The sequence below is a fragment of the Rhinopithecus bieti genome, unplaced genomic scaffold, assembly GCF_001698545.2.
Source record: "Rhinopithecus bieti isolate Rb0 unplaced genomic scaffold, ASM169854v2 scaffold_47707, whole genome shotgun sequence".
NCBI classification, from domain to species: Eukaryota; Metazoa; Chordata; class Mammalia; order Primates; family Cercopithecidae; genus Rhinopithecus; species Rhinopithecus bieti.
The window spans coordinates 1,615,255-1,642,180 of record NW_016819117.1 but is presented as its reverse complement, the minus strand read 5'-3'; the positions used below and the strand labels follow the sequence as shown (position 1 = coordinate 1,642,180).

At 56.7% G+C, this 26,926-nt stretch overlaps 2 protein-coding genes and 1 long non-coding RNA gene across 5 annotated transcripts in view; 1 reads left to right on the top strand and 2 right to left on the bottom strand.

The window, feature by feature from the left end:
• TRAF7 (TNF receptor associated factor 7) overlaps positions 1-5,318 on the bottom strand; it is a 21,978-nt gene extending 16,660 nt beyond the window's left edge. For 2 of the 3 annotated variants that reach the window (XM_017858486.1, XM_017858489.1), the window contains exon 1: positions 5,209-5,318. The gene's annotated coding sequence lies outside the window, so the exon portion shown is untranslated. The remainder of the gene's footprint in view (positions 1-5,208) is intronic. The other variant, XM_017858487.1, reaches the window with a different exon arrangement.
• Positions 5,319-5,701: 383 nt separating this feature from the next.
• LOC108519393 (uncharacterized) lies at positions 5,702-6,271 on the top strand. Its single transcript, XR_001882614.1, has 2 exons — positions 5,702-5,923; positions 6,150-6,271. It is a non-coding gene; the product is annotated as an uncharacterized LOC108519393 (long non-coding RNA).
• A 684-nt stretch (positions 6,272-6,955) lies between these two features.
• Positions 6,956-12,311, bottom strand: RAB26 (RAB26, member RAS oncogene family). The gene is given in 10 exon segments (XM_017858529.1): positions 6,956-7,769; positions 7,868-7,944; positions 8,045-8,101; positions 8,205-8,270; positions 9,153-9,205; positions 9,299-9,365; positions 9,451-9,492; positions 11,086-11,196; positions 12,119-12,287; positions 12,289-12,311. Coding segments are annotated over 10 exon segments (768 nt in total). The 3' UTR covers positions 6,956-7,666.
• Positions 12,312-26,926: the final 14,615 nt, after the last annotated feature.

The window sequence follows — 26,926 nt, the reverse complement described above, 5'->3', positions numbered from 1 at the left end:
TGGAGGGAGGGGATGCTCTGCACGACGACGCTGCTTCCCATTTCACTTGGGTTCAGTGTTCAGCCCCAGCCAGGGACACGGAGGTGGGAGGGACCCCAGGGCTGGAGGCCAGGGAACGTTTGTGTCCCGCCCTAAGGCAGGATCCAACCCCTGCACCTCGGAATTGAGCAAGATGCCCAAGGCCTCCCTTCAGCCCAGTCCCGGGGCTGGGTTTTGCAATAACAGTTTCCCCAGTAGGGAGAGGACCCCTCGGGCCACAGCTGGGACGTGCAATAGCTTGGCACCCCCGTGGCTGGGAGGCTGTCCTAGGGGCGTGCCCTGTCCCCCAGAGGGAGGGTGCCTTTTTCCCACCCCACACTCATCAAGGCTGGGGCTGGCCGAGCAGGAAACTGTCAGCCAGACTGAGAACTCCCCTCCAGTGCTCAGGTCTCTCCACCCCCAGTTCCCAGCGCTGGGGAAGTGGGGGGTGCGCCATAGCATCGGAGCCTCTTCCCAAACTGGGAGAAGCTACAGGGGCAGCTAGGGGCTGAGGAAGGGCTTTCCCCACCAGCCCCTCTGCCCCTCCTTCCATGTCCCCAGCACACTGCCCACCTGAGTACCGCCCGCCCCGTCCACACCGTCCACCTGAGCACCGCCCGTCCGAGTCCACACCGCCCGCCCCGTCTGCACTACCCATGCTGGATGCTCCAGGGGGATTCGATCTTTGAAAGAGAAAAGTCCTTGAGGAAGCGCAGTATCCACCCTGGGGAAGGCCAGTGCTGACCTTCAGGGACCAGGTGCATGGGTCGGCACTGTGCAGAGGAGAAGGGTAGGATTGGACACCCACTGTCCCCTCCTCCCAGGGCCAACACAGGGCAGCCCCTCCCTGACCTCACCTGAAACTGGGATTCAGGCCCAGGGTCTTTGTCCACCCCACATCCACATAGCAGGGATTCCTGGGGCCCTGGGGGCACCCACTGAACAATAAGGAAGCAGAAGTCTTCCTCAGCCTTTCTTTGCCTCCGCCCCAGCCCCTCTTCAGCAAACCCCTCAGGAGCCCCTCCCCAGCCCCCACAAGCTGGGCTTAGAGGGCTCTGCTGGGGCATCGCCCTGGGGGCATGTGGGATGCGGACACCCACCCCTTTCCCTGCAGACACACTTGGAGGGGGTGTGGGTCAGGGGTCCCCGCCCACTTGGCAGCAGCCCAGGGGAGCCCTGCTGAGTGGGGTGATGGGGCTTCCACATGCAACTCCCTGCTGAGGCCAGGCCCAGCCTGAAAGCAGCTCCTCTAGCAACCCAGGGCAGGTGGGGTATGGGGGTCCCCTGCCCTGAGTATCCTAGGGCACAGGAAGAGACAGAATATGTGTGGAGCGAGCCATGGGTGGGTGTGCCTGTGAGGCCTGCAACTGCCCTGGGAGGAGCCTGGGATGGCTCCAGGAGCCTTCGCCCCGCCTGCCACAGGGCTGTGTGTGGCCGGCTGGCTGGACTGTGGCCAGAGCTCCGAGCATGGCCACTGGCATCACAGAGCCTGCCCAGGGCACCCACAGACTGCCTGACTCAGCCTAGCCCCTGCCTCAGCCCCCCGGCCCAAGCCCAGGCCGCTAAATTCTATAGAAACAGGCCTGGTTGCCATAGCAAAGCCACACGCACTTCCGCTGCTGTTCCCTGACATCCCTTAGAACGTTTTTTCCATCCCAAATAGGCAGGGTGTGACGTCGAAGGCCCCTGGGGTGTCCCTGGCCTCTGCCTGCCTTGGTCCTCAGGATCCCCTCAGAACCCCAGCAGGCCCTGGTCCGAGGCCGGCTTGGCCCCCCATCCCTCCTAGCACCGCGCCCCCCTCGCCTGTCCCTGCCCCCCACACCCACAGCCCCAGCTCTGCAGAGGCCTCTGAACTCCTCCCCAGCTCTGCTCCTACTGCATCCACTCAGCCTCCAAGCCTGTCTTGCCCTGGCCAAGCCTCTCCAGTGTCCACAGCTCCCTCTGCTCCAGGGAGGGGGTCCCCCCAGCTTGACCAAGGTTTTACCCCAACTTCACAGTAAAGATTCCTTTTGCTGCCCCTCTGGCCCCTTGAGGGCTGGCGACATCTCTCAGTCCTTTTTTCCCATATCTCATGGCTGTTTATTGTGTGGGGACCTGGCCCGGTCAAGGGGAAGTCCAGAGGGCTTCCTGGAGGATGAGGCTGCTGGGATCCAGAGTGGGGAGAGTATCCTAGGGCACAGGAAGAGACCCTAGCTTCACGGCCCCGGGCTGGGGAGTGCCTTCCTGGCTCTCACCCAAGTCAAGTAGGCCTCAGACTCTCAGAAACAGGTCATGAGCTTTGCCCAAGAGCCAAGGGCAGCGGTGCGTGCCCCCCCCCAACCCCCCCCGAGCCCATGTCTCCCAGTCCTGCTCTGTGTTCTCATTTGCTTCCTGTGTGGCTCAGTCTCCCGGGCTCTCTCCTTCCTTCTGCTCTGCAGCAGCAGGGAGCTGACACAAACACTGGCCAGATCTGGGCCCGAAGAGGCAACAGGAACGTGAGGACAAAGACCGTCCGACCCACTCAGCCACCCAGCGCCCTCATGCCAGCATGCCACCGCACTGCCACCTCCTTTCCCACACCGTCCCACGCCCCTCAGTCCTGGCCCTCTGCGTCGCTGCCCCCCACTTCCCACCTGGGTGCTTCTGGGGTTGGGTCACCTCCATCCCGAGTTTCCAGGCAGCTGGCCTCCTCTAGCTGGGTGAGGGTGTCCAGGTCTGCACATAACCAGCCCCAGCCTCCAGTGCTCGCTTTCCCCTTTCACCTGCGTCACCTGGCTGCACCCTCCTCCTCCAGGGAGCAAGGCTGGGGACAGCGGGGGATCTGTAGAAGCCTAAGAGCTTGGTGGGTCCCTCTCCACAGGTTCCTCCCGCATGAGCCACACAGAGGGCCCGGTGAAGTCCTCGGTGCCCACCCACCGAGAAGGCCGGACCGAGACACACACAGCCAACAGTTCTTGGCCCTCCCCACACGCCCTCCCTGATCCCACAGGGCGTCGGTCCAGGAGATGCTGTGACACCATGGTCAAAGCAACGGGCACTGGGCTCAGACAGAGCTCGGTTCAAATTCCACTTCTGCCACTTCACAGCTATGTACCTGCCCTCTCGGCCTCCAGTTTCTCGAAAAATGGAGTACAGCCGGACCCTCGTCTGGAAGGAGCCAAGAGAAGATGCACCTGTTAAGAGTGAAGGCGCCCCAGACAGTAGCTCCTCTGCTGAGCACACCATGGAGACTGAGGAAGGCGGAGAGGCCGGCCCAGGCTGTGCCGTGGTGACCAGAGTCCCATTCCTTTTGCTTCGTCCACGGCTGCCACACATCCAGAGGCCTGGCAGTGCCTGAGCCAGTCCCATGCCAAGCCGGGGAGCGGCTGCATCCCAGAGCCAGGCTGTCTATGCTTCCTGGCCAGGAGGCCCTTCAACCGCATCTTCCTCCTTTCCCCAAACTGCTCATTCCTTGTCCAACTAGCTGGCCGAGAGTCACACCAACCATGGGGTGCCAGGCCCTATGCGGGAGGGTGGGGACATGTGATGGCTGAACGCGAATCTGACCCAGGAGGAGCTAGGAACCTGGTGGGGGACACAGGCAGACAGAGGGGCAGGAGCCCCACCAATCGCCACTCAATCTGCCAAAGGCACTTTTTGGTGGATGCCAAAGACCCTGAACTTTTCCATTCACTTCCAGAAATATCGTGACACTCGGCCCCAGTGGGCTACAGTGGAAGTCACTTCACTAGAGACCCTCAGGTTGGGGCATCAGGTTGGGCTGCCGACTCCTGGCCCCTCTCCTCCCTCGACCAGGCTACCCATACCACTGCTCCCCATCAGGACATGGGGCCCGGGGCTTCCACAGAGAACTATGAATGCCCAGAGCAGTGAAGTCAGGATATTCCCAACAGAGAGGCACAGGAAAGGGGACTAGGAAGGGAGAAGTCCAAAGAGAAGGAATGAGGAAAAGTGAGGCTTCTCACTTGGCGAGGGCTAGGGGGCCTGTGTGTGCCCAGGAAGGGGTTGGAGGGGTGGTGAGAAAGGTGGGCAGACAGGCTGGGCAGCGTGAAATTCCTGAGCAAGCAAGCAGCCCTCCACCCCCAAGAGCAGGTTGGGATCCAGCAGGCCCCTCTCCTGGACTTCAGACTCAGCCCCAGCTGACCACTCTGGCCTGGCTCAAGACAACCAACCATATCTTGACAGCTGGACCCCAGTGGGGACTAGGAGACGATGGCCTAGCCTCCCTCTCTCCTGCTTCCCCAGTGAACTCCGAAGTCTGTGGTCCACACACAGCTAGAAAGGTCTTTACCCGACCTAGATCGGACCCGCCTCTCCAGCGCTTCCTCAACCCCAACTTATTTGAAAGCACAATAACCCCGCCCCCACCCCCCGCCATGCACTCTGTGAACCTGGTCCGGCCTCATAGACTTCTCCTCTCCACTTGCCAGGGCTTGCTGGGGTGCGTCAGGCCCCTTCTCAACCCAGGCCTTTGTACATCGGGCTCCCTCTGCTTGGAACGCTCCTCCTGCGTGTCCCGGGACTGGCTGCTTCTCCATCAGGCCTTTGGCTAACGGTAGCGCCGCCCCCACCCCCGACCAGTACTCACTTTTTCAGCACCCTCTTTCTTTCTTTCACAGAATATACCGCCGCTCCCCATGATTTTGACTATCTCCTGTCAATCTCACCACCCTGTCTGTCTAGATCGGGAATAAGGGGGAGTTGTCCCGCAGGAGACAATTGTTATCGCAATTGAGGAAGAGGGGGTGTTTACTGTCAGCGGCCAGGAGTCAGGCAGGCTGCTCCACATCCTACAATATACAGGGCAGCCCCTCGCAGCAAAGAGCGACCCGGACCGCGTGGTCGATAGTGTGGAGGTTGGGGAACCCTGCAGCAGACGCCGAGCACAGAAGAACTGGGACCGTGTTCTCCGCAGTCTCCCGGTGGCCAGAACAGTGCCTGGCACCCGGGCGGCTTGGGGAATGCAGGAAAAAGGAATGAGTAAAGAACGCGCGAGAACACGACGGAGCGAGCGACGGACAACTGACAGGCGGACGGACAGCGACGCGGACCCCGACCCTGACCCGGACCCCGACCCCGACAGTCTCAGCCCCGCCCCCCCAACCCCGGCCCGACCCCTCGCCTCGCCTCGACCTCGACGCGCCCGATCCCGCCCCACTGCGCAGCCCCGAGGCGCGAGCTCCGGGCCGGGCGCGCCGCGGGGACACTCACCCGCCCGCGGCCGCCCAGGAGCGGCAGCACTGCCAGCCCGCTTCATGATGCCCCCTCGGCCGCCGGCCGGGAAAGGGACTGGACGCGCGAGCCGGAAGCGCTCGGCCGCTGCGCCCGCCGGGACTTGTAGTTCCCCACCTCTCGGGGCCCGGGCGGCTGCCTCACGCGCCGCATTTCCGAAACTACGACTTCCGGCGGCCTCGTGGTCGCGGGGCGGGATTGGCGGCTTCAGAATCACTCTATGTTGCAGATTGATGTCTGATTGGCTTTGCTCATCCGTCACTCACCGTTAGGCTTCACGGAATCTGCATAAGGGAGGAGCTTCGGTTCTGGGTCCGAGAGACCGCCTCCAGAAGAAATGCCACGGTACGATTGGTGGAAACAACGCAGTAGGGAGCGGGCGTACCAGCGGCAAGGGAAGGCGGGCCCTTCCGCCAGGATAGCCCAATGACAGAGGTGGGAAAGTTTCTATAAAAGCTTGAGCCTCGCGCGCCTCCATTCTTTTGCGGTCGAGTGCGAAGCGGGAGGGTTGTTTTAATTCGTACGCCATGTGCTAAGATCCAGGGAAGACCTGGGCCGCAAGCGTGGCTTTGAGGGCGGCCTGAAAGCTGCAGGCCGGCCTGGTCCCCGGGCGTCCAGCCTTGGCCTAGGCTCCACTTTATCCCTTAGTGTTTAAACGTTTCTTCCTGAATCTCAGACCCTCAGCTACCTGCAGGTAAGACTGGGCCGGGCCTGGGTTCCCCTGTTCTCCAAGCCTGTGATGAATTGCTTTGACTTCTGACACCTCGTATGAAAACTGCACGTGCAGTCTGATTATTTTGTAAGACTGAGGCTTGGGGGTGCTCACTCTTGACGGGGACGGGCTGAGAGTGGAAACAAGTGTTGCCCAAAACGAGGGAGTGGGGACTTACGTCTACATTTTGGCGCTGTCTGACTTTCAGGTTTCGTCGCCAGCCGGTTGCAAATTTTGAACCTAAGTAAACCTCAATCCGGAGGGCCGAGCGGTAAGGTGGGCGTTGTGTCGATTGAAGTGCTTAGCAATAAAGCAAAGGTAGTGAGTTGATTCGGTTTTCTCGCAAGTGTCTTTATTTTCCTATTCTTCTGGCACCCCGGAGGTCTGACTCATCCACAGGCAATTTTGGAAAAGTGTAGAGACGTGAAAACGGAACGGAAACTTGTTACCAGTGACTTTCCATCTCTTGGGATTGCCTTCGCCATTTCTGCCCGTAATTTTTTTTTTTTTTTTTTTTTTTTTTTTTTTTTTTTTTTTTTGAGACAGTTTCAGTCTTGTTTCCCAGGCTGGAGTGCGATGGCACAACCTCTGCCTCAAGCGATTTTCCTGCCTGAGCCTCCCAAGTAACTGGGATGACAGGTGCCTACCACCATGCCCAACTAATTTTATATTTTTAGTAGAGACGGGGTTTCTCCGTGTTAGGTTGGTCTCAAATCCCTGACCTCAGGTCATCCGCCCGCCTCAGCCTCCCAAAGTGCTGGGATTGCAGGTGTGAGCCACCACACCCAGCCAAATACTGTTTTTCATGCCTTTGCCCCAGGGTGAGTCTAGAAAGGCCTTTGAGATCTGTGGAGGGAAGTTGACACCACCTAGGGTTCCCATGTTCCTCTCTAGGGAGGCAGCCATGGGGGAGTGATACCCACACACCTGCTGAGGGTTCTGGGCCCTGCTGAGTCTCTCAAACTCTAGCATCTGCTCTAGAAGTGGATTTTTTTCAATAGATGAGACAGATGCTCCAGAAAACACAACTTTATTCACTAGGACTGAAAACAGGCTTGCAATCAACAGGCCAAGTTGAGTGCAAGGTGGAGCGTGCTGGGAAATCACAGACCTCAGCTGTGGCCAGGTCGGGCTGGCAGTTGTCGTTTTCTGGCGTTTCTGTGATTTCCCACGTTTTATCACAAGGCCACAGGCATCCTCCAGGGTCACTGAGGAAGACCCTATTGCTGTTTGAGCCAGAGCCTCCTAGAGGGTGGACTGGGAGCAGGTAGCTCCCAGGACACACAGATGCACGATGTGATTAGCAGTGAAGCCCTCTGTCCCAGGCGTGGGCAGGCGGCCTCCCTTACCTGCCTGAGCAGTGTGTGCAGGTGAAGACATGGGTTTTCTAGGGTTAGGCACTGTGTGGTGCCAGCCCCAGCCCTCCCTCACCTGGGTGTGTCCAGGAGGGGGCAGCAGAGCACCGTGGCAAAGTCTGTCCACATGCCGCGCCCCCTCCTGTGCAGAAGACTGCTTTTCCACGGTGGCCAGTGTGTGGGCCACGGGCTCTCAGAAGCCTGCTTGTTGGGACTGCTGCTGGCAGGAGGAAGGGGCAAGGCTTGACCTGGGGATCCTGGAAACAGACACTGGTATTGACCACTGGGCAACAAAGTCAGAAGGGCCTGGAGACTGTCCAGCCTTCTGGGGGCTCGGCGGCTTCCTCCAGAGGACTGAGCTCAGCCAGGTTCAAGGGCGGCAGCAGGAGGCCCCCTGACCCTCCCTCTTAACGTAATCATGCAGCCGGAAGCGTGGCTCGCTGGGAGTCTTCATGGAGCGCTGCTTCAACTCCCTGCGGAATGGGGGTGACAAGGGGACACGATGGCCTGGACTCCAATAAGAGGGTTCAGGCCCTGTGCTGGGGGAGTCCTGGTGACTGGCAGGACTTACTTTGCTATGGCTGTGAAGGCCAAGTCCACGTTGAGGCCTGTCTTGGCGCTGGTCTCCATGAAGGGCAGCCCATACTCCTGTAAACAGCTGCTGCCAGCCAGGTGGTGGCCTGGCGGGGACAGCCCAGGCTCATGGCCTCCAGGGGCAACCCCTCACCACCCCCCTGCCTTGACTCACCTTGGCCAGCTTCTCCCCGTCCTCCCTCTTCACCACACGCTCATGGGCAGAGTCCACCTGGCCCAGGCACAGGGTCTTGGTGACAGCTGGCCCATGGTTGGCCCCTGCCCCCTCACCTGCCCTGCCCTGTGACCCAGGTGAGGACAACCGGGCCTCCCACCTTGTTCCCCAGCAGCATGAGCACCACGTCGTGCTGGGCGTACTCATGGATCTCGGCCAGCCAGGCCTGTGGGACGCAGTAGACCAGGCTGGGGCTCCCTCCATGGCTTGCCCTGTGCCCCAGAACTTTGGCCCTCCAGGTCACGGTGTATGGGGCACCTGTCTTTATTTCATCTTTTTTTTGAGACAGAGTCTCCCTGTTGTCCAGGCTGGAGTGCAATGACGCAGTCTCCATCTCCTGGGTTCAAGCTGTTCTCCTCGGGTTCAGAGAACCTTGGGAGGGTTCAGCCTCCCAAGTAGCTGGGATTACAGGGTACGCACCACCACACCCAACTAATTTTTTGTATCTTTCGTAGAGACGGGGTTTCACCATGTTGGCCAGGCCAGTCTCCAACTCCTGACCTCATGATCTGCCCACCTCGGCCTCCCAAGGTGGTGGGATTACACGTGTGAGCCACCATGCCAGGCCCATTCTATTTTTTTGAGACAGTTTTGCTCTGTCGTCCAGGCTGGAGTGCCGTGGCAGTCTTGACTCACTGCAACCTCAGTCTCCTGAGGAGCTGGGATTACAGGTGTGTGCCACCACACCAGGCTAATTTTTGTATTGTTAGTAGAGATGGGGTTTCACTATGTTGGCCAGGCTGGTCTCAAATGCCTGACCTCAGGTGAGCCACCATGCCTGGCCAGGATACTTGTCTTTACAAGTGATAACCCCCTATGTACCACATAGGGAAGCCCACCTTACAGGTCCCTTAACACAAAGGGTTCTGCTAAGGGAGCTGGAATGGCACTCAGGTCCACTTGGGCCACCTCCAGCCCAGAAGGCTGTCATTTCCCTCCCCCTACTCTCAGTGGGGTCCTTTGGAACCCTGATGCCATCTACCAGAAGGAGGTTGGGGTGGGTCAGGCCTTATCAGGACCCTTTCACCCCACCAGGAAGGCCACTGACCTGGATGTTGTCAAAGGAGGCCTTGTTGGTCACATCGTAGAGCAGCAGCAGAGCTGGAGACAGGGCAGTGAGGACATCCACCATCACCTGCACCCTCAGGTGCTCAGATCCGCCCCCCCAACCAGCCCGGGTACCCAGGGGCTCACCATGAGCGTCACGGTAGTAGGCATGGGTAACACTGCGGAACCGCTCCTGACCAGCTGTGTCCCACATCTGCAGCTAACAGGCACTGGTCAGACTGTCCAGCCCCTCCCTGGCATCCCCTGTCCCCCAACTTGCCCTCTGCCAGTCACCTTACCTGCAGCTTCACCTTCACGCCATCCACGTCCAGAACTTTGTTCTGAAACAGAACCAGGCAGCTCTGGCAAGGGCCCGGCCCAGCCTCTATCCCCACTAGCCCCCCTCAGAGTCCCATGGCTCTCCTCCCCACCCAGCTTCCCGTCCCCTAAGACCTCCCAGCTCCCAGGTCCAGCCCAGCCCCTGCAGGGTTCCCTTAAACCAATTTGGCCTCATCCACACCTGCAAGTGTAGGCCTCTCCCCACAGCTCTTGTGCTGACTTATTTGAACTCATGACCCCACCAGGCCTCTTACTGACACTGCCTCGGTTTCCCCATCTGCAAATGGGTGCCAGTCACATGGCTGCTGCAGTAACTAACGAGCTGCAATGCCTCAGCCTCCCCAGTAGCTCTTTTTGCTAATTTGAAAGACTCCCAAGATGGCTTGAACCCAGAATTTGGAGGCTGCGTCCACCATGATCAACGCTGTACTCCAGCGTGGGCGACAGAGTGAGACCCTGTCTCAAAAGAATAAAAAATTCCAAGCCTCTTCTTGCTGGGATTGTCAGGGCTGGGCCTGGGCCTGTCGGACCCAAGGCAGTAACCACAGATCCCAGAACTGCCTGGCAGCGTCCCGGGCCGGGCCCTCCCAATTAAGGAATAGATGTAAGGCAGGGAGTGGTCTAGCCCCAGTCCATTTGCTGGGGTGGGGGCGGGGGGCTTCAGCCGCAGCCTGAGGTGCAGCCTGAGGTCCGGGCCAGCTGGAACGCATGCCACCTCCCTCAGCCTGAGCTCCTGCTGTCAGAGTGCTTCTGGGTCTCCCGGGAACCAGGCAGGGCCATCTGCTGGGCTGGGGAGGACACCGCCTTCCTGGCACCCTGAACAAGAGTGTGAACCAAATGGCCTCACCTCTTACCACCCACCCGAGAGCCAAGAGGGAGGTGGGGAAGTGGGGACCAGACAGGACTGGCCTGCCCCCCTCGGGCACTTCAGTTCTCTCTCCATCTCAGAGGACTTGAGGGGAACTGGAACCCCCAGACAGGGTAGACAACAGTTTCCCAGACTGGAGGGAGCCCCTTTTCCTGTCCCTGGGACAGCCCTCCCTCCATCCTCCCTCTAACTGGCTCTAATTAAAGGGTGAGAAAAATGCAAACTTAAGATTTGCTGAGAACAGGACAACACCTCAGCACGAGGAATTTGGGCTGGTGGTGGAGGGGGTGGCCTCCTCACCCAAGGGCAGGGTCCTCTCCCCTAGGCAAACCCTGGAAACACCCTGGCTCAGGCTTTGCAGGGAGCACGTGCTCCTAGGGCCCGGCAAGGCCTCTGGACTGAGGCAGCACTGCTGGCCCCAAGTGGACATGCCCCTTGACTTCCTCTGACCCATCACCCTGTAGGCAGCAGCGTCCACCTCCCCCAAGGCACAGGATATGGTCCCTGGGTAATGCCAGCCCCTGGCACAGGGCAACTATGTTTGTCGGGTGCAGCCACCAGCCCAGGTGTTGGGAGGTCGAGGCGGGCAGCTTGGTGGCTAAGGCATTCCACCTGGGGTCCAGGCTGCCTGAGCCTGTCAGTACCACGGGGATCACAGAGAACTTGCTGCTCAGGGGTACCAGCAGGACGTGGGGTGATGTGGGGCCGGGCCGGGGCCTCCACTCACCCGGAAGTCAATGCCTACGGTGGAGATGAACGTCCCCGCCAGGAAAGCGCCGTCCTTGAATCGTACCAGCAGACAGGTCTTCCCCACGCCTGAGTCCCCCACCAGCATGACCTAGGACAAGCAGGAGGGTCAGGGGGAGTCCGGTCTGCCCTGAGCTGACCTGGTCAGAGGGGTTGCAGGCTCAGCGGAGCCAGGGACCCCGATGGGCTGGACACCCAGCCTCTACCTCTGAAATGCTGGGGCCGCTCTGTCCTTCTGCACAGTGGCCATCTCAGTAGGGAACGAGGGCAGCCACCTCCATCCCGGACCCTCCCTAACGTCCATACCCCCCAACAGTGGACAGCAGGCTTCATCTGGGAGGGGAGCAGATGGGGTGGCAGCTAGGGACCTCCTAAGAGACTTGGGGAGGCCTCTGCTGGGGGCTTCTCCACATCCCAGTAGGGACATGACCCCATCAAGGCTCAAGAGGAATTTGCCCCATTAGGGTCAGGTCTCGACCTGAGGAGGGACCTGGACCAAGTCTGAGGATGGGAGGGGGGGTGCAGGTAGGGGGCAGTCAGGCCTTCTCCCCAAAACCTGTGCTACCAAACCTAAAGATGGTCCTCCCAGCCCCCTGCCAAGTCCACACAGCCTCTGCCTTGGCCTGGGGTCCCAGGGTTCCCCATCCATCTGGCAAACCTCTTCCCCCCAGCGGAAAAAAAAAAAAAAAAAAGGCCCACAGCCCCTGGGTTGAGGGAGGGCAGCATATGGGAAATGGTGAGACCCCGGGCAGGGCACTGATGGTCACGGGACCCCTTGTGCCGCCATGCCGGCTGGGGGTGGAGGACAGGCCCCGCCAGCTGTTGGATTCCACAGACCTGGGATGGACAGCTGTGTGTGTGCACGATGCACCGTGCAAGCCCCACGGGGTGCCTCCCGCGTCGGCTCCGCGCCCTGGGGCCGCGGGCCCTGCACCCCCTCTCTGACCCCCAACCCTTGGCTCAGACCGGGTGCCACCTGCTGCGCTGGACTGGGAGGCGGGTGTCTGGCTCACCTTGAAAGCGACGTCGTAGAAGTCGCCACCGCCGCCAAGCGAGGGCCGGCCGGGCTGCAAGGGCCCGTTGGGCGGCGTGTCGGGGCCGGGACGCGCAGTCCCGGAGCGCGCCGGTCGGGGCCCGTTGGCGGCGGGCAGCGTGGAGGCAGCAGGGGTGCTGGCCCCTTGCTCTTGGGGTCTTCTTCCTGGACATGGCGGGCGGGCACTCAGTGTGTTCCCCTCCCGCCTGGGCAGCCCACCGTGCCCCCAGGCCGTCCGCTCCCTGCCCCGCCGAGCCCGACCCGGACCCCGAACCTTCCCTCCGGGCGGCCGGCGGCGGGCCGGCGGGCGGCCGGCGGTCATCCATCCCTGGTCCGCCGCGCTTGCGCCCCGCCCCCGCCGCTCCACGGGCGCACAGCCACTCAAGCCCTGCCTCCTGCCGCCGCCGCCGCCGCCGCCAATGCTGTGCGCAGGGCGGGGACATGGAAATACACCCCCGCTCGGGGCGGGTCAGGAGGCCCGGGCCCCGCCCCGTCCCCCGACCATGACCCGTGCCCGGGGCTGCCTCGGGGTCTAGAGCCAGCTGTGAGGTGGCAGGCCTGAGCCAGGGGTCACCCCAGGATCCTGAATCCCTCCTGCTGGCTGCACACCACCCCAGCTCGGTGACCCCCAAACTGGACTGCCAGACCTGGGAGGAGGGGGTGTCCTGAGATGTGGGTGCTGGGGCAGAGGGCCCCCATGGACGGGCACCGCGGGCTTCTGTTCCCTTAGCTCCAGATGCCTGGCGCTTGGCCCGCTGCCCTTCCCTGCTCCGTCCCCTCCAGGGCAGGCGGGTCCCGGAAGCTCCAACCCTCGCTTGGCAAACACGCCCGGCTACTGGGACAAGCACCCTGGACTCGGGTGACAGCTGGTCACCGGGAGGACACAGGGGGCGTGGCGATCTCCCCCGCAGCTTCTGCCTGCTGCGCACGCCTGGGGATCCGCGGGAAAGAGGAAGTCGCTGTCTCAGCCAGCCCCTGGCCCCCTGAGGGTCCCCTCCCATGGGACTCTACCCTCAGGGTCTGAAAGGTGGAAGGCAGAGGCCCCTGTCCAGGCTGTGTGCCTGGCCCCTTGCCCTTCCCCTCCAGGTTCGGACCTTCAGGTGGCCAGGGCTGATTCTCCAAACCCTAAGCTGGTCCCGGGCAGACCCATCTCCCCAGCCTGGGCTGACTGGAGCTCTCTCAGCCCCTCTCACAGAGAAGATGGGACTGCCGTGGTCAGAGCTGGGGCACAGTGGTGCAGAGGGGTGGTGTCCTTGGCATGCGGGGGCTTCTTGGTGCTTCTCTGGGAGCTGGAGAGATGACCCGGTTGTCCCCGGAAACGTGACAGCTGTCACCAGGACCTTGGGCCTTTCAGAGGCCTGCTTCCTCCCAGCTGGCAGTGCCCAGAGCCCAAACAATCAACTGCCTCTTGGGTCAGAGGCCTGAGAAAACACAGATGGAGGGATAGTGCCCAGTGGAGTGATTCCTCGAGAGGGCCTGGCAGAGGCCGTGGAACACCGCTACACACGCTGTTGCATGCCAGGCACATGACCTCTTCAAAGTTATCCTTCAAGGTGGGTGCTGCCCCAAGTGTCCAGATGGGGAAACTGAGGCTCAGAAAGGCAAGGAGGGCTGTCCAAGGTCAGCAGGCTAGGAAGGGCAGAGCTAGGATTTGCTCCTGGGAACTCCAGCTCCAGAGAACATAAACCATCCCAAGGCAGAGATCCTTGTATACTCAATCCCCAAGGACCTGGCAGAGCTGGGGGGCAAATCGGGAAGCCTTCTCAGAACCCGCCAGGCCTCCCTTCCTTGTCTCACTCCTCTGGCCCCCCAGCTCTTCCAGACCAACCCCCAGTGTGTGTGCACTGGGCCTGGGCAGAGGCATTTGGCTTCTGCAGCTGCAGCTCTGGGGACTCCAAGTGTCCACCCCCTACAAGGCCTCCTTCAGGATGGCTGGCCCGGGGTCTGAGCTGGGGGCCTCAGCAGCTGCTGTGCACTGGCCCCAGGGTCCTGGGCAGTGGACTCCCAGTCCAGTGGAGTCCCTCCTGCCAGCTGCTGCTCAGGTATCCCCAGGGCGTAGGCAGCAGCAGGAGGAGCTGGGTGCAAGTAGGGCATCCTGCAGGGGGAGGAGTGTGGATGGGGCCCCCAGGAAGAGAAGGAGGCAAGCGCGCCGGAGAAAGTGGGAGGCCATGCAGGGAGGGGAGCCTTGACTGAGCAGAGGAAACGGGCTTGCGCTGGCAGCCTTTAAAATTAGGAGAGTTTACGTAAAAATCCAAGTCTGTGGTTTCTCTTGAAAATGGGGAGCTCTGGGTGCCTGCACCACAGACCCCTCTCTTGGCTTCCAGCAGGCCTCGTAATCTTTGATCATTACGTCTCTTAGTTGCTGTGTTTGCCATCTGTTTCACCCTCTGGAGTGTAAGGTTTCTGGGCACAGGAAGCAGCTTGTCTTGGTCACTGCTGTCCCCAGCAGCCAGCTCTGGGCCTCCATAAGTAGTTGTTAAATTGGTGAAAGAGGCCAGGTGCGGTGGCTCACGCCTGTAATCCCAGCACTTTGGGAGGCTGAGCAGGCAGATCACTTGAGGCCAGGAGTTTGAGACCAGCCTGGCCAACATGGTGAAACCCTGTCTCTACCAAAAATACAAAAATTAGCCAGGCATGGTGGCACATGCCTATAATCTCAGCTACTCGGGAGGCTGAGGCAGGAGAATCGCTTGAACCCAGGAGGAGGAGGTTGCAGTGAGCTGAGATTGTGCTGTTGCATTCCAACCTGGGCGACAGAGCGAGACTCTGAAAAAAAAAAAAAAGAAAAGAAAAAGAAAAAAGAAATGTGATGTAGAAACACAGGCTTCACTTCAGGAGGATATGCCTTGCTAACAAAGATTTAAGACAATGTGATCAGTAGTGAGGGCAAGACTTTTGGAGGAGGGAGGGTTTGCACTGGGCTTTGATGATTGAGCTAGAGTCTGACATAAGAGACAAAGAAAGTCCCCGGGTGGAGGGAGTGAATACGTATAGGCTGAGAGCACTAGCAGGTGGGCACTTTGTGCTGAGGTGGCCGAAGTGTAGTCCAGTTCCTTGGAGGAAATGGGAGGTAATCAAGCTGGTAAGGTAGGACGGGGTCAGCTGGGAAGGGAATTCCTAGGAGCTTGGAAATTGTACAGCAGGAAGTAGGGAGATGTGCATGGCTTTTGAGCAGAACAACAGAGGATACTGTGCTACAGGAATACCGGGGACTGGCAGGAGGGGATGGATGGTGGATCCTGTGGGCCTGGGGATGAGTTCATGGGGGTTGCAGTCACCCAGGGGAGGGGTAATAGGAACAGAAAGGAACTTCAGGAAAGAAGCTGTAGGCCTGGAGAAAGGGAAGGGAGGGTCAGAGTCCATGCCCATGGGGCGGAGACCAGTGGGATGCTGAGGTGGATGAAAGATGGATTAAATGTGGCCGGGAGCGGTGGCTCACTCCTGTAATCCCAGCACTTTGGGAGGCCAAGGCAGGCGGATCACGAAGTCAGGAGATCGAGACCATCTTGGCTAACACAGTGAAACCCCGTCTCTACTAAAATACAAAAAAAAAAAAAATTAGCCTGGCGTGGTGGCAGGCGCCTGTAGTCCCAGCTACTCGGGAGGCTGAGACAGAAGAATGGTGTGAACCTGAGAGGCGGAGCTTGCAGTGAGCCGAAATTGCACCATTGCACTCGAGCCTGGCCAACGGAATGAGACTCCATCTAAAAAAAAAAAAAAAAACTAGAACAGGCAGCCAGCAAGGGCAAGGCAGGGACCAGCAAGCACAAGGCAGGGGCCAGCGAGGGCAAGGCGGGGACCAGCAAGCACAAGGCAGGGGCCAGCGAGGGCAAGGCGGGGACCAGCATGGTGGGAAAGGTCAGCAGGGATGCCTTGGGATGTCCAGTTTCTTGGCATCTTCAGACCTGGAGAAGAGAGGAGTCCTGTAGGCCAGGGAAGGTCCCTGAGACAGGGCCCGAAGTTGAGATGGGCCTTGGGAGCTGGGGGTGGAGAGTGAGGTCCGTGTTCCCCTGGGAGGGGTGCTACAGCCTTCAACCCTTCTGGTGCAGAGCTGACTCTGCCAGGGATGGGAAGATCTCCATAGGTTCCTATCCTCCAGGGAGGGAGCACCCTCGGTCTCCTTGGGGCCTTGCTCTGGGACTTTCGCTCTTGCTACCCTCTGATGGCCCGGCCCCCTGGCACTCTCACACTGTGCCCTCTAACTCCTGCCAGTGCCTTCTGACTGTTCTGGGTGTCTGGAGGGATGTATGCTGTGAGTCCCCAGCCACAACGACCCCTGAGACCCATGGACCAGGACAGTCTGTCTCTGGCTCCCATTTTCCAGCATGTTCCCTACACTCTGCCCCAGAGTGGGGCCCTCAGGCTGGCCCTTTTGTGCCGGGAGAGGGGGTGCAGGTATGAGTGAGGCCTCCTCAGGCTTCCAGGCTCTGCCAGGAGCCCCACCCTCCAGGGAGCCTGCCCTGGCTCCTCCTGCCCCACTTCTGGCTCCCTGGATGTTCACCAGCCCTTCCCCAGCAGCTGCATGGCATCTGTACCAGTCTGTGAGCCTCCTGAGGACAGGGCCCTGTCCTGCCTACTCCTGTTCCCGCCGGACACTGGAGGGAGAGCTCTGTGGCTGAGCAGCAGAGAGCTGGGCTGGACTTCACGGGGCTCTTAGCAAGCCAGGGAGTGGCAAAGCCCCCACTGGCTATGCCCCCAGGGTACCTCCCAAGACTATCCTCTGGAGCTCAGCAGTCTGTGCCCTCTGCAGGGTCCGCAGCTTGCTGTGTGCCCCTGGGCATGTCGCATTCCCTGTCTGGGCCTGCTCCCCTCTCCATGATATGAGGGGGCAGGAGGAGCCGATCTCTGAGGTCCCTTCCAGCTCAAACACCTTATGTTCTACCAAATTCGCGTGAACGTTGCCATGGAGACGTCGGAGGAACTGCGGCAGCACTGAACGCGACTTCCACCCGAGAGAGGAGCACTGAGTCACCCCAGCACGTGGGTGACGTCACAGGTAAGCTCTCCCTGGTGTCCAGGCATGCAGCAACCTGGTGTCCTCCTAAGAGGTCACCCCCCTTCAGCCTGCTCACATGGTGGCACTGAGGCCCTGCCGGGCGGGTCGTGAAAAGCACGTGTCTATCCCTACCCGAATGGGGACCCTTTGTTGCCTGCAGATGTGATCACAGTGAGTCAGGTGCTCCCAGAGGGGAAGGTGGCAGAGGTGATCTGCCACACAGAAGATGAGCTAACAGGGGAGTCATGTGCGCCTCTGTGGCTGTCAGAGCGGTATCCTCACTCCTACAGAGCCAGTCGCCTGCTCTCAGCAGTGCTGGCTTCCTGCCCCTGAGCTGAGTAAGGGCGTCCGCTTAGCCATTGGAGGAGTCAGCATCAGGGCTCCTGGCTGCAGGCTCTCCTGGCAGCCTCAGAGTGACACACATGGCCTCATGGCAGGTGCGGGGATCCCTGTCGATGAACAAAACAGACCCCTGCATAACCATAACAATCACTGACGGCCGGGCGCGGTGGCTCACGCTTGTAATCCCAGCACTTTGGGAGGCCGAGGCGGGCGGATCCAGGACGGATCGAGACCGCGCACAGTGAAACCCCATCTCCTACTCGCAAAAGACTCAGTGACCAGAAAGAAAATTAGCCTGGCGCGCCGATGCGCAGCGCGCACCTGGTAGTCCCCAGCTACTCAGGAGGCTTCGAGGCGAGCGAGAATGGCGTGAACCCGGGAGAGCGAGAGCGTTGCAGGGAGCTAGGATTCCCGGCACTGCACGTCACCAGCTCGGCACACGAGCAACCGACTACTGTCTCAACAGACAACACGAAAAAAAAAAAAAAGAAAAAAAAAGAATCACTGGAACTACCCTGGACTGCAAACCAAGTGTTTTTCCGTCCGCAATGTTTCTATTGTTTTCTTTTTTTCTTTTTCTGAGACGGAGCTCCTTGCTCTGTCCCACTCAGGCTGGAGTGCAGGTGGCGTGGATCTCAATCTCAACTGTTCCATAGTTCTCCAACCTCCCGGGTTCAAGCAATTCTCCTGCCTCAGCCTTCTGAGTACCGCTGGGATTATAGGGCCTGCCACCATGCCAGTAATTTTTCGCTAGATTTTAGTAGAGACAGGGTTTCACCCATGTTGGCCAGAGCTGGTCTTGAACTGCTAACCTCAGGTGATCCCACTGGCCTTCAGCCTCCCAAAGCTGCGCCTGGGATTACAGGCACCAGTACCCAACCTGGCTACAAGTTTTTGTTAAGTTTGTTTGTTTGTTTTTGAGATGGAGTCTGGCTCTCACCAGGGGCGGGCTGAGTGCAGTGGTGCGAGTCTCGGCCTCACTTGCAAGCCCCGCCTCCTGTACGTTCAGGCCCCATTATCCTGCCTCAGCCTCCCAAGTAGCATCGGAGACTAACAGGTGCCTGCCACGCGCTGGCTAATTTTGTGGTGTGCTGGTGTATTTTAGTCGAGAACAGGTTTCACCCGTCGTTAACAGGGATGGTCTAAATCCCCGTGACCTCGTGATGCCCACCTCAGCCGTCCCAAACACGTGCTGGGATATAGTGTAAGCCACACACCGGCCCACCATGCCGCGCTAATTTTTTGTATTTTAAGACGACAGGGCTATTCACCATGTTGGGCCAGGCTGGATCTTGAACTTCCTAACCTTAGGTAATCACACTGCCTCGGCCTCCCAAAGTGCTGGGATTACAGAGTGTGGAGCCACTGCCGGTCCGCCCTCTTATTTTTTTGAAATAGAGTTTTACATCTGTTAACCAGACTGAGTGCAGCTGGTGCGGCGGCTTCTGACTCATTGTACGCCTTGCACTCTTGGGTTCTAAGCAACTCTTCCACTTCAGTCTCCCAAGCTATGTTGTCAGTTTTCTTCTGTAGAGGTGGGCGACTCGACTATTGTCCCAGCGCTGGCTCTTGAACTCCTGGGCTGCAAAGTGATCTTCCCGCCTTAAGCACTCCCCAAGATGTTGGGATTACTGGCAATCACAGCCCACCAAACGGTGCCAGCTTAAGTTTTCTAAGAGTCTAAATAAATCCACAAATTACATGATTTCTCCAACATTTGATAGAATTGCATCCACAAAAAGATCTGGATTAAAGCTGTCTTACCTGCACATGGCTCTTTGAATAGGACGTTTTCAATGTGTATGCTTTCTGTTTGATTGGTTTAATTAATGGGTTTTATATTTTTCCCTAAGACTTCGGTTTTGTACATTATGTAACATATAATCATCCCATATAAAAGATTCTCAAAAAATGTAGGCAACAATATGCACATAATATCTTCCTTTTTTTTCTTTTTTTTTTATTTTTTTGAGACGGAGTCTCGCTCTGCCGCCATGGCTGAGAGCTGGACGGTGGCCCGAGGAATCTCAGATCACTACCGCAAGCTCCGCCTCCTGGGGTTCCACCGCATTACCTACTGCTCAGCCTCAGCCCAGTAAAGCTTTGGGACTACACAGGTGCGCCCACCGTGCCCGGCTAGTTTTTTGTATTTTTTAGTAGGACGGGGTTTTCACCGTGTTAGCGAAAGGATGGTCGTTGATCTCCTGACCCGTCATGATGCCCCGCAGCACAACCGTCTCCGCCTCCAACAGTGCTGGGATTGACACGGCTTCGAGCCACCGCGCCACCTAGGACCAACTTTTCTTTTTTTTTGAGGCAGAGTCACTCCCGCGTGTCACCGCAGGCTGGAGTGCAAGTGGCCGGATCTCAGCTCACTGCAGCTCCGCCTCACCGGTTCACGCCCATTCTCCTGCCTCACGCCCTCCGCCAAAGTTGCTTGGGTGTACAGCGTACAGGTGTCCCTGCCACCGTCCACCGCTCCGCTAGTTTTTTGTATTCTTAAGTAGCAGATGGAAGTTTCACCAGGTGTTAGCCCGGATTGTCATCGTTTCCTGACCTCGTGATCCGACCACATTGGGCCTCCCAAAGGTGCTGGGATTACAGGCGTGACGCCACCGTGCCGGCCGCACATAATTTCTTTTTTTAGTTTTCAACTTTTTTCATCTCTGTGAATAAAACCTTCATTCTTCATCTGAATGTCCCATATTTTCTTTTTCTCTTTCAGTCACACTTACCAGAATTTTTTTCTAGAAAAATCTTAGTAACTATATCTGTTAAATAGCTCGATTTTATTCATCAATTCTATGCATTTTTTTATGTTTGTTTCTTTTGTTTGTTTGTTTAGTAGAGACGCGGTTTCACCATATTAACCAGCTGGTTTCAAATTCCTGACCTTGTGATCCACCCGCCTCGGCCTCCCAAAGTGCTGGGATTACAGTTGTGAGCCACCGCGCCCGGCCCTACTCTTTCTTTTAAAATAACTAATTTCTGCTCTTTACTTTGTAATTTCCTTCCATCTTTTTTTGGGGGGTTTATTTTACAGTTTTTCTAGAATGCTGAAATAAATACTTAATTTATATATTGGCTTGCTTTTCATGCTAATAAAATAAGTGATGTTATCCATTTCTCTCCATGTATAATTTTGCATCCCCATAGATTTTCTATGATGTGTGCTCATTACTATTCATTTCCTTTCTTTTTTTTTTTTTTTTTGAGATGGAGTCTCACTCTGTCGCCCAGGCTGGAGTACAGTGGCATGATCTCGGCTCACTGCAAGCTCCACCTCCAGGGTTCAAGTAATTCTCCTGCCTCCGCCTCCCTAGAAGCTGAGATTACAGGCAGGTGCCCCCATACCCTGCTAATTTTGTATTTTAGTAGAGACAGGGCCTCACCATGTTGGCCAGGTTGGTCTTGAACTCCTGACCTCTAGTGATCTGCCTGGCTTGGCCTCCCAAAGTGCTAGGATTACAGGCATGAACCACTCCACCCAGCCTATTCATTTATGTATGCTCTAATTTTTATTTATTTATTTATTTTTTGAGACAGGGTCTCACTGTGTTGCCCAGGTTGGAGTGCAGTGGCACTATCTCAGCACACTGCGACCTCCCCATCCCGGATTCAAGGGATTCTCCTGCCTCAGCCTCCTAAGTAGCTGGGATTACAGGTGTGCACCACCACACCCAGGTAATTTTTGCATTTTTAGTAGAAATGAGGTTTTTCGATGTTGGCCAGGCTGGTCTTAAAACCTGACCTCAAGTGATCCACCCATTTCCGCCTCCCACAGTACTGGGATTACAGGCGTGAGCCACTGTACCCAGGCATTTATTTAGTTTATTTTTTGGGGGGGTGGGTAGACAGGATCTCTCGTGAATTGCACATTTTTTAAGTATAGAATTGGATAAGTATTGACATATCTGTACACTCATGAAACCATTGTGGGTGCACGTCAATCAAGATAAGGTACACATCCATCACTTCCCTTTTTTCGTTTATTTATTTATTTTTTGGGACAACATCTCACCCTGCTGCCCAGGCTGGAGTGCAGTGGTGTGTGTGATCATGGCTCACTGCAGCCTCAACCTCCTGGGCTCAAGCAGTCCTCCCGCCTCAGCCTCCCCAGTAGCTGTGACTACAGGCACGTGCCACCATGTCTGGCTAATTTTTCTGTTTGTTGTACAGACGGTGGTCTCACTATGCTGCTCAGGATGGTCTCCCAGTCCTGGGTTCAAATGATCTTCCCACCTGGGACTACCACAGTGCTGGGATTACAGGCATGAGCCACTGTGCCCAGTCCATTATTTCCATCTTTACCTTTCAGTGATCTGGGCTGTCAGGGTGTCCAGCTGTCCTGTGACGCTCTTCGGATGGTTCTTCAGGCCTCTCTACTCAGGTGGGAATCCCTGAATTAGGGTGTGCTTGTGGGAGCCTCAGTTGTGATCTGGGTTCAAGATTTGGTGCAGCGAGCAAGCGAAAGTACCCAAGAGAGCCTCTAGGGGGCGGTGGTGGTTAAGGCCACGTTCTTTTTTTTTTTCTTTTTTTTTTTTTGAGATGGAGTCTAGCTTTGTCCCCAGGCTGGAGTGCAGTGGTGCGATCTTGGCTCACGGCAAGCTCCGCCTTCCAGGTTCAAGTTATTCTCCTGCCTCAGCCTCCTGAGTAGCTGGGATTACAGGCACATACCACCACACCCAGCTAATTTTTGTATTTTTAGTAGAGACGGGGTTTCACCACGTTGGCCACGATGGTCTTGATCTCCTGACCTTGTGATCCGCCCGTCTCGGCCTCCCAAAGTGCTAGGATTACAGGTGTGAGCCAGTGTCCGGCCAAAGGCCACGTTCTTATCTAAGCTTTTCCTCTGACCTTGCCTAACATCTGTAATGCCAATATAGTTAACAAGCCCTGTTTTGTGTACATTACAGTTTATTAACTGTGCTACTCAAAGTCTCTATATCTTTACTGACTTAAAAAAATTGTCTCTTTGGCTGGGCATGGTGGTTCACGCTCGTAATCCCAGCACTTTGGAAGGCCGAGGCAGGTGGATCACTTGAAGCCAGGAGTTAGAGACCAACTTGGCCAGCCTGGTGAAACCCTGTCTCTACTAAAATTACAAAAATTAGCCAGGTTTGGTGGCACATGCCTGTAATCTCAGCTACTCAGGAGGCTGAGGCACGAGATTCACTTGAACCTGCGAGGCAGAGGTTGCGGTGAGCTAACACCACTGCACTCCAACAGCCTGGGCAACAGAGCGAGACTCTGTCTCAAAAGAAAAAAAATTGTCTCTCTCTCTCTCTCTCTCTTTTTTTTTTTTTAGACAGGATCTCACTCTGTCATGCAGGCTGTAGTGCAGTGGTGCAATCATGGCTTACTGCAGCCTTGACCTTCTGGGCCCAAGTGAGCCTCCCACCTCATCCTCCCAAGTAACTGGGACCACAGGTGAGCTCCACTATGCCTGGCTAATTTTTTGTTTGTATTTTTTGTAGAGATGGGGTCTCTCTCTGTTGTCCGGGCTGGCCTCAGTAATTCTCCTTTCTCGGCCTCCCAAAGTTCTGGGATTATAGGCATGAACCACTGTGCCTGGACAAAAATTGTCTACTTGATCTGTAAACTTCAAGAGAAGGTGTGATAAACCCTCCTGCAATGTTTTTGTTTTTCAAAATCTTTGTATTTCACAGTTTAGCTTTGTAGGCTGATGTTCTTTTTTTTTTTTTTTTTTGAGACATAGTGTTGCTCTTGTTGCCCAGGCTGGAGTGCAACGGTGCAATCTCAGCTCATCGCAACTTCCACCTTCTGGGTTCAAGCGATTCTCTTGCCTCAGCCTCCCGAGTAGCTAGGATTACAGGTGCCGCCACCATACCCCGCTAATTTTGTATTTTCAGTAGAGATGGGGTTTCTCCATGTTGGTCAGGCTAGTCTCAAACTCCCGACCTCAGGTGATCTGCCTGCCTCGGCCTTCCAAAGTGCTGGGATGACAGGCGTGAGTCAGCGCGCCCGGCCAATGTTCTATTTTTGAGAATACAACAGTTCATAATATATTCTACATAGGCTATACCTGTTATTGTGTAGAAAAACAGACTCTTTACCCATTTAACACCTTTTGCCTTAGGTTTATTTTTCTGGTATCGACAATGGCACATTTACTTTGTGTTTGCAGTTTCCTGTTTTTTTTTTTTTTTTTTTGAGATAGTGTCTCACTTTGTTACCCAGGCTGGAGTGAAGTGGTGCGATCTCAGCTCACTGCAACCTCCCCCTCCCGGGTTCAAGCAATTCTCCTGCCTCAGCTTCCCGAGTAGCTGAGACCACAGGCGTGTGCTACCACGCCCAGCCAATTTTGTATTTTAGTAGAGATGAGGTTTCACCATACTGGCCAGGATGGTCTCGATCTCTTGACCTCGTGATCCACCCGTCTCGACTTCCCAAAGTGCTGGAATTACAGGCGTGAGCCACTGTGCTCAGCNAGTGTCTCACTTTGTTACCCAGGCTGGAGTGAAGTGGTGCGATCTCAGCTCACTGCAACCTCCCCCTCCCGGGTTCAAGCAATTCTCCTGCCTCAGCTTCCCGAGTAGCTGAGACCACAGGCGTGTGCTACCACGCCCAGCCAATTTTTGTATTTTTAGTAGAGATGAGGTTTCACCATACTGGCCAGGATGGTCTCGATCTCTTGACCTCGTGATCCACCCGTCTCGACTTCCCAAAGTGCTGGAATTACAGGCGTGAGCCACTGTGCTCAGCCTCTTTTTTTTTTTTTTTTTTTTGAGATGGAGTCTCACTCTGTCGCCCAGGCTGGAGTGCAGTGGGGTGACCTCGGGTCACTGCAACCTCTGTCTCCCAGGTTCCAGCAATTCTCCTGCCTCAGCCTCCCGAGTAGCTGGGATTACAGACTCCCACCAACACACCTCGCTACTTTTTGTATTTTTAGTAGAGACGGGATTTCACCACGTTGGCCAGGCTGGTCTCAAATTCTTGGCCTCATGTGACCCGCCTGCCTTGGCCTCCCAAAGTGCTGGGATTACAGGTGTGAGCCACTGCACCCAGCCAGGTTTTCTTGTTTCTTTTCTCCTCTTCTAGTTTTCCCCTTTTAGGCTAACAATTATTAACTGTTAATAAAAACCCTCAGGTCTGTATTTTATCAAGAAACATTTCCCTAATGTCTTCCTCCGTGAACCAAACAAGATCTCTGGCACATTTTATTTGCTCTGTCTCACCACATGGTTTTTGATTTTTTGTTTCTTTGTATTTTGGGATAGAGTTTCACTCTTGTTGCCCAGGCTGGAATGCCATGGCACAGTCTCAGCTCACTGTAACCTCCGCCTCCCGGGTTCAAGCGATTCTCCTGCCTCAGCCGCCTGAGTATTTGGGATTACAGGTGCGTGTCACCACGTCCAGCTAATTTTTGTATTTTTAGTGGAGACGGGATTTCACCATGTTGGTCAGGCTGGTCTCGAACTTCTGACCTCGTGATCTGCCCACCTCAGCCTCCCAAAGTGCTGGGATTACAGGTGTGAGCCACCGTGCCTGGACTAATTTTTGTATTTTTGGTATAGACGGGGTTTCTCCATATTGGCCAGGCTGGTCTCGAACTCCTGACCTTGTGATCTGCTCGCCTTGGCCTCCCAAAGTGCTAGGATTACAGGCATAAGCCACCGTGCCCGGCCCACATGGTTTTTCAAATAGTTTAGAATCTCATTTCCAGATAATTAATTTGTTTCTTTAAACCTATGTCTTTTCTATTTCAGAAATCCTTTCTAAACAATCGCATTTTACTCCACAACCACCTTCAAAGAATCATTAAGACTTGGTTAATGTGTTTTGCTCATTTGGCAGCAGTTTCTTGTGGCTGTATCTTCCCTCCACTGGAGTCCTTGAATCTTACGTCTGTCATCTGACTGCAATTAAAAGCTGGGTTTGGAATACAATCGCAGCCCTACCACCCACCTGCTGTGTGACCTGGTAAATGTCTTTTTTTTTTGAGACGGAGTTTTGCTGTGTTGCCCAGGCTGGAGTGCAGTGGCACGACCTCGGCTCACTGCAACCTCTGCCTCCCAGGTTCAAGCAATTCTACTGCCTCAGGCTCCCGAATAGCTGGGATTACAGGCACCTGCCAGCATGCCCATCTGATTTTTGTATTTTTAGTGGAGATGGGGGTTTCACCATGTTGGCTAGGCTGCTCTCGAACTTCTGACTTTGTGATCTGCCCGTCTCGGCCTCCCAAAGTGCTGGGATTACAGGCATGAGCCACTGCTCCCAGCCAGTTCTTTTTTTATTTTTTCCTTTTTTTTTTTTTCGAGACAGGGTCTCACTCTGTTGCCCAGGCTCGAGTGCAGTGGCACAATCACTGTTCACTATAGCCACTGCCTCCTGGGCTCACATGCTCTTCCGGCCTCAGCCTCCGGAGTACCTGGGACTACAAGCATGAACCAGTTTGGCTAATTTTGGCTAATTTTTGTAGAAACAGGGTCTCGCCATGTTGGCCAGGCTGGTCTCGAATTTCTGGGCTCAAGGGATCCACCTTCCTTGGCCTCCCAAAGTTCTGGGATTACAGAAGTGAGTCACTGCGCCCTGCTGGCAAATTTCTTAGACTGTCTGTGCCTCAGTGACCTCATTTAATAAAGGGAATAATTGTAGCACCCTTTTCCTAGAGCTGTGAAGTTTCAATGGAATAAATAAGGCAATAAATGAATGGATGGGGAATGAAGGATGTGGGTTTCCTCCCTCTTGTCTTTCAATAAGCTCTCACCATCAACCTCCCGTTGCCTGTTGTCTCTCTTCCCCCTCTCTCCCTCTGTCTCTTAGCCGGGAAACCTGGGGTAGGGAAGCATAGAGTCAGAGGGAGCATCGAGAGATTGTGGACACTGATTGGGGACGCCCACGGAGACAGCCCGGGAGAAGGATCGGGGTGGGGCCTGTGGCTGCATCAGGAGGAGGAGGAGGAGCCCGCGGCCCGGCCCACACCGCAGCAGAAGGGCGGAGCCAGGTGGCGCCCCGCCCACTGCTTCCCGCCCACGCACTTTAAGCCTGCAGTGGGGACGGAGCGAGAATATACCTCGTCCACCTCGCGCCTCGGCCGACTCTGCAGTGCGACGGGCGGAGCTTCTGGACGCCCCGCCTCCTGTTCCGCCCCACGACGTATGCGACCCGGAGACGCGTGGGGCGGAACTTCCGGACGCCCCGCCCTGCCGCCGACCCTGCGGAGCTGAGGGTGAAGCCTTCGGACGCCAGTCCCTCATCGCTGGCCCGGTCGCGCCGAGGCGAAGGGGGCGGAGCCTGCACCCGCCCCGCCAACCTTCGCCCCGCCCGCCTCGCGCCGCGCAGGGAGGAGGAGGAGGAGCCGCAGCCGGGCCCGCACTGCAGCGCCAGCGCCCGAGCGGGCGGCCGAGCTCCTGGAGCGGCCTGTCCCCGAATCCCGAGCGGGCGTCGCTCAGCAGCCGGTCGCGACCGCAGCCCTATCCCGCTCCG